Below are 7,219 nucleotides of genomic sequence, written 5' to 3' on the forward strand. Positions count from 1 at the left end.
AAATCCATGGTATTGCCAATCACATATAAACCAAACGAAACTTGTTCAGATAGCACTCAGGCAATGCTACAGAGGCCTTTATGAAATCATCCAAGACCTGAGACACATAAAAATTTTACTAGTCATCACTGAAATAAAGTACAAACAAGTCTGTCTTATAAAGATCAAAAAAAAAATAGTATAAAGGCAATGGCTGATGCCTAAAACTAAAAAATAAAATCAGAAAATTATACTACATTTAGTTTTAGATCTACAAGAGATGAAGGTCAATACTAAAAAAAAACTAAAACAGTTGAAAGTGAGCCCCTCCAACAAAGAGTAATTTAAGAGAATGTGGAAGGATAAAGAGAAGATTGACTTTTTTATTTTAATAAGCCTTACAGACAACTCTCTCTCTGTATCATGAGTACATATAACTGTCAAAAATAAAATTTTAATTTAACCAGTAGTTAAGTAGCTCAATAGAAGAAAGTTACAACAAAAATGAAGATGCGGGGCAGGATGAAAGTGATAAGTAAAGCACCACAGAAAGAGAACTGTAACTGCTGGCATCTCGAATGGCCACCACCAGGAGCATATTGAAGTTCCCTGCATGGACTTTGCACGTACCAACTTTAGAACACTGTTCATCAACGGTACAGGTGGGAAGTTCAACTTAAATGAACTGCTAAATAGGTCTCCTATATTCTGCCACAAAACAATACGCTATTTTTTAATAAAGCTCAAGGCTCTACTTCAGACTCCCTGCTAATTCACACTGTAAAGTCTGCCTTTTAACTAAAATATTTCTCCTAAAACAGCCTTGAGGGGATAGCCTTTCACATACAGTGTCAGTCATCTTTTTCTGAATAGACTTCTTTACATCTTGGACCTTCTGTCCTTTAAATCCATCCACCAACATTACCTAAAAGGATGAGAGTGAAGAAAGAAACACATAGAAAATAATTAAAATTTGCTCTGAGTTCCTTCCCCCCCAACCAAACTTTTTCCTAACTAAATTTACTTCCACCCACCAACCCAAAATATTTTTAGGGTGAAATTTATCACATTTACAGCCATAACTTTTTACTTTGGCATAGTTTGGACAACTAATATGTATAACGCATTTGTTTTCTTTTAGTATAATTAGGATAGCTGTCATGAGCCTGGTTAGGAAGAAACCCTCACGTCCTTTCCACTTCTCAGGTGTCTGTGTGGAGAGAACTCCACACCAGCTCACCTCATTCCTCAAGGCTTTGGAGGAGGAACTGAGCATATTCAGCTCAGCACCACTTAAGCTTCTCTTTTCCAAATCCGCCTGTTGCCAACCAGCTTTCTCCTTTGTCTAGCCACGTGATAAACTGAGCTACGAGGAAGACCCACTATCTTTCAGCTCTGTCTTTTACTTAGTGGGGAAATTTAATTCTAGGGTGAAGTATTAGCTTGCCATTGCTGTCACAGCTCTAAGCCACCATCCCCTTTCCAGCTGAAACTGACTTCCCTCTACCTGGCTCCTTGTGTCTCTCTCGAACAGTTTCTGAGTGAAAGACACAGGTTCTTTTTTGACCTTCCAATCCTCTAACATTACCAAAATGCTTCATATCTATTTAATTCTTCATTATGAAATGATACTTCTTCATCATTACGATGCAGTGGTTAAGAGCACAGTTCTAGAGCCAAGTTGCCTAGTTTGAATCTCAGTTCTGTCACTTGCTGGCTAACTGGCTGATCTTGGGCAAATTACTTAATGTCTTAGTGCCTCAATTTTCTTCTCTGTAAAATGGGGAAAATGGTGCTTACTTCATGAGGTTATTTTGAGATTTAGAGAAGTTAATTTGTAAGTACTATATAAGTGCTGGCTTTTATTAACACCCAAAATGTGTAAGTTGCTTTAACACTAGATTGCCCAAGGAATTCATTTTGACTGCTTTTTAATTTCAATTAGAAAAACAATGATGTATATAATGACAGAATTTCTTAGAATTTTGTGACTTTTTATACAACATATAAATGCGTTTATTAATAATTGTAGTTACCTCCCCCTCCTTCATTTCCGGTATATATATATGTGTTATATCTATATTGCCCGAAAGCAGTCATTTTGACTGCTTGGGGGGGAAATTTTTAAAAAAGTGCATAGAAGAAGAAGGCCGCCGAATTTTGAGGAACGATTGGACAACAACATTACCGGAAATACATGCATTTATTGGGATTTTATATGCTCGTGGAGCCTACGAGGCAAAAAATTTAAAACTCAGTTATTTATGGTCAGCAAAGTAGGGTCCCGAATTTTTTAGAAAAACTATGGCCAGAGAAAAGTTCAAGCAAATCCTACGATTTATTCGTTTTGACAAAAGAACCGAAAGAAGTAGGCACCTACAAACAAATAAGTTTGCCTTGATTTCGGAAATATGGGACAAGTTCATTGAAAACAGTCAAGCTTGCTATCAACCAGGGCAAAATATAACAGTTGACAAGCAATTATTTCCGTCAAAAGCCAGGTGCTGGTTTACACAGTATATGCCTAATAAACCCAACAAAGTTTGCATCAAATTCTGGCTTGCATCAGATGTTAGTAGCAAATAATGTTTTGAAGGTTTTCCTTATTTGGGGAAAGATGAACAACAACCATCGTCAATGCTTCTCAGTGAACACGTTGTTCTGAAACTTGTCGAGCCATATACAGGCTGTGGAAGAAATGTCACGACCGATAACTTTTTCACTAGCATGTCACTCACGACAAAATAATCAAATGACTCTTATTATTGAAGTGAGTAAATTTCTGATATGACCAGTTCGGCTGTATTGAAATAACAGTTTTCATTTTTTTTCGATTACCGTCACATGATAACATACAAGTACATGATAAATTGTCGATACTTGATAAGTTGCAGTTGCTCAATAAGGTAAACTAGTACTTGTTATTCGAATCTTTATGCAGTGATACTTGTTCTAATAAGTTGTTTATTTTATTTCTTTTGCGCCCTAAATTCATGAAAGAAATGTCGAATAACTTGTTATATAACTGTAAACAATATAAAAAATATTAAAAATTAATTTTAAACAAATTTCTTTACACATTAGTTATTCTTTCACAATGCAGTCATTTTGACGGCTTTTGGGCAATATAGGTATATACTAAATTTCAGTCTTTCTAGTGTTAAAGACATATAACCAATTCTTGGTTATCTAGAAAAATGACATTAAAGGTAAAACAAATTCTCATTTATGTCCTTAAATATCTTCATTTTAGCTATGTATGGTGTCACATGGGTACCAGACTTATCAGGGTGGTCACTTCATAACATATAACTGTCTAACCACTATATTGTACACCTGAACTAATATAATATTGCATGTCAACCGTAATTGAAAGAAAAACCTTTTAAAATCTTCATTTTAAGCTCAAGCAACTAACAACTTAGCTGAATATTCACTTTCTCTAACCTAGTTTTCTTTCCATGGAATTGCAGTAAGTCACATTAACATATGCACAGTTAAGGAAAAAAGGTTCATTCATTCATTCTGCTGTGCTCACCTGGCATTTAGCAGTCATTAACAAGTAAGTTAATGAACTGAATAAAATTGTTTGTTTGTTTTTAATATAAATTTCTTAATTTAAAGAGCCAAAGAAGGGAACATGTATTATCCATGCAATAAACCTTTGGAGTTCAGTGCATAATAATATGAACAAACTTTAAATAGCTTCTCAAGAAATTAATTCCTTAAGAGATTCATACAGGATACAAAAATGTAATTTCTGTAAATACTATTATTCCCCCACAAAAGAAGATTTAAAAAGGGTTAAAATAGAAGAATCTCTTTATCAATCTCATATTAACCTGTCATAGGTCAGTGTATGGCTGAAACTACATTGAATTTTTCTACATATTTTTTAAATGATTAAGAAATCACAGAGCATGCAGTAAATCAAATAAAACAATAAAAAATTATTACTTACACCATCATAAAACCCTTTTAGATATAATTTCTCCTTTGCTTCTGCAAGTTTTTCTCGGTCATTTTGGCTCTGAACTTTCAACTCATCACAAATGGTTACAGCAGAAAGATTTCCAAAACCTGGGATTTCAATGACTGGCACCTGCAAAAACAAGAATGTCAGGAACCTACTCATCCTGAATGAACACAAAACAGCCCCATGGGGCACAGTCCTTTTGCCTCCACTGTCAGTAATCACACAGTGACTAACAAAGATCTAGATGTGAATTTGTCCTCCTCTCCACAAATTCTGTGCAGCAACCCCACTGTCCCTACCTTACATGTACATCTTCCCCAGCTCTCATCCCTCCACTGCCATCCAATTAACTACTAGGAAATAATTAACATTGAAATTAGCAAAATTGTGAAAACAACTAAATTTTTGGAGGGTCTTGTTTTGTTTTCTAATAAGTCTTCTGGATTTGTCATGAAAGTTACTTGCTAGTCCCTTAAACGTTTTTTCTTCTGCAAGCACTAATGTGAAAACATAAACATTTATGAGTAATATGGCAAAATGTTGTCCTCAGAAGCCTAGAAATTGGCCAAACTAGCAAAAGAAGCTACTATAAAATTGGTGATGTTAAAAAGCCATTTTGTTCCTGAATTTCAGGTGCTAATACTTAGTTTTTCTTTCACTCTTACCTGCCACAGCAGACATCAAGTTAAAATAAACTCTCAAGTAAACCTCCAATAATTAATTTTGTTACCAAAAAAAGTTAGCTTTTTTTTTCTCTGATAAAGATATGGATATGAATATACAGAATAATCTATGTACTCACTGGCTCAAATGGCAAGACCATGTCATCTCTAATTCCATACTTTGCTCGTAAAGCCTACAAAAAAATTTTAAAGTTCACATTAATGATCAACACTTTATTAGTATAATAATTGAGAAAAGAAACCTCTAAACTTTTTTTGAGCTATTATTTCTTCTCCTTTCCATACAGAGCAATGTTTTTATCTTTACCACATAATTCAAGAAGGGATCTATGACTTTTAAAAACTCAACAGTTTAAGTTATAATGAATAGCTTAAATTATGAAACTGTATAGCCAACAGCAAAAACTGACACACACACCCCACTTAAATGGGTTCGTATTCTAGGTTGCAATGAAAATGTGACTATCAGAAGACTTTTCAAAAGTTTAATGAAATCCACCACATTAACCAATTAAAAAAGAAAATTTCATATAATCATATCAACAAATGGAAAAAAAAAAAGCATTTGACAAAACCCAGCACCCATTCAGGATAAAAACTCTCAGTAAACTAGAATAAAGAGGTGCTTGCTCAGCTTCATAAAGACTATAAAAACCTACAACTTCCCAACTGGCGAGGCTCAGTAGTTGAGCGTTGACCTAGGAACCAGGAGGTCACAGTTCAATTCCAGGTCAGGGCACATGCCTGGGTTGCAGGCTCCATTGCCAATGTAGGGCATGCAGGAGGCAGCCAATCAATGATTCTCTCTCATCATTGATGTTTCTATCTCTCTCTCTCCTCCTTCCTTCCTCTCTGAAATCAATAAAAATATATTTTAAAAATTAAAAAAAACTAAAAAACCTACAGTTACCATCATAATGATGAGAAACTCGACACTTTCCCACTAATATTAGGTAAATGCAAGGATGTCTTCTTTTCCCACTCCTTTTTTTTATTGTTGACCATATTACAGATGTTCCCCATGCCCCTCCCCACAGTCCCCTCTGCTTAGTCCAAAGGTTTATTGCACTTATAATACATGTTCCCTTCTTTTGCTCTTTAAATTAACCAGTTCAAATTTTTAAAAGGCAGTTTTATTCAGTTCATTAACTTACTTGTTAATGACTACTAAATGCCAGGTGAACAAAACAGGTGTGAACGAACCTCTTTTTCCTTAACTGTGCATATGTTAATGTGACTTACCATGTTTCCATACAAAGAAGACTAGTTTAGAGAGAGCAAATATTCAACGAAGTTACTAGTTGCTTGAGCTTAAAGTGAACTTTAAAAAGGTTTTTCTTTCAATTATGGTTGACATGCAATCTTATATTAGTTCCAGTGGAGTGGTTAGACAGTTATGTGTTATGAAGTGACCACCCTGATAAGTCCGGTACCCATGTGAAACCATACATAACTAAAATGAAGATATTTAAGAATACAAATGAGAATTTGTTTTACCTGTACTGTCATTTTTTCTCGATAACCAAGAATTGGTTATATGTCTTTTAAGCAACTTACACATTTTGGGTGTTAATAAAAGCCAGCACTTATATAGTACTTACAAATTAACTTCTCTAAATCTCAAAATAACCTCATGAAGTAAGCACCATTTTCCCCATTTTACAGATAAGAAAATTAAGGCACTAAAGACATTAAGTAATTTGCCCAAGATCAGCCAGTTAGCCAGCAAGTGACAGAACTGAGATTCAAACTAGGCAACTTGGCTCTAGGAGGGAGAGAGATGAATAGGAAAAGTTCAGAGAACTCTTAAGGAGTGAAAATGTTCTGAACCTGATAATGATGGACATACATAATTACTGTATAAATTTGTCCAAACCCCCAGAATGTACAGCACCAAGATTAAACCCTAAGGTACACTATGGTCTTTGGGTGACTATGATGTGGTTCATCTTGGTAGAAAAAGAACCTTTCTGGTGAGTGATGTTGATAATGGGGAGGCTAGGCATGTTTTGGGGCAGGGGGTATAAGGAAGAATCTCCGTACCTTCCTCTCACTTTTTTTTTTTTAATATATTTTATTGATTTTTTACAGAGAGGAAGGGAGAGAGATAGAGAGTTAGAAACATCGATGAGAGAGAGACATCGATCAGCTGCCTCCTGCACATCTCCTACTGGGGATGTGCCTGCAACCCAGGTACATGCCCTTAACCGGAATCGAACCTGGGACCTTTCAGTCCGCAGGCTGACGCTCTATCCACTGAGCCAAACCGGTTTCGGCACCTTCCTCTCACTTTTGTTGTAAACCTAAAACTGCTCTAAAAAAATAAAGTCTTTAAAGAAATATATTATGACACATTATATTCAATATTCAAACCACAGGAAATTGATTTAGCCAAAAGGGAATGTCTGCTCACTGAGGCAGGATGGGATTTCAGGGGTGGAGCTTTAAGGCAAAGTTTTACTACAGAAATGTGGATGGGGCAGAAAGTGTGATTGCCTTGCAGATTTATTTAATACTATTTTTAAGAAGATCTTTATAATGCTTTATTAATTAGCAATCACAGTCTTAATATAATTTCAGT

The 7,219-nt window shown here is 35.2% G+C and overlaps 1 protein-coding gene across 1 annotated transcript in view; it reads right to left on the reverse strand.

The window, feature by feature from the left end:
- Positions 1 to 7,219, reverse strand: part of LARS (leucyl-tRNA synthetase) — a 57,538-nt gene that overhangs the window by 28,571 nt on the left and 21,748 nt on the right. The window contains exons 13-15 of the mRNA XM_006777039.2: positions 4,758 to 4,811; positions 3,941 to 4,081; positions 827 to 904 (exon numbers count right to left, since the gene is read on the reverse strand). Coding sequence (XP_006777102.1) covers positions 827 to 904; positions 3,941 to 4,081; positions 4,758 to 4,811 — 273 coding nt within the window. The remainder of the gene's footprint in view (positions 1 to 826; positions 905 to 3,940; positions 4,082 to 4,757; positions 4,812 to 7,219) is intronic.

Source organism: Myotis davidii, unplaced genomic scaffold, assembly GCF_000327345.1.
Source record: "Myotis davidii unplaced genomic scaffold, ASM32734v1 scaffold89, whole genome shotgun sequence".
Taxonomy (NCBI): domain Eukaryota; kingdom Metazoa; phylum Chordata; class Mammalia; order Chiroptera; family Vespertilionidae; genus Myotis; species Myotis davidii.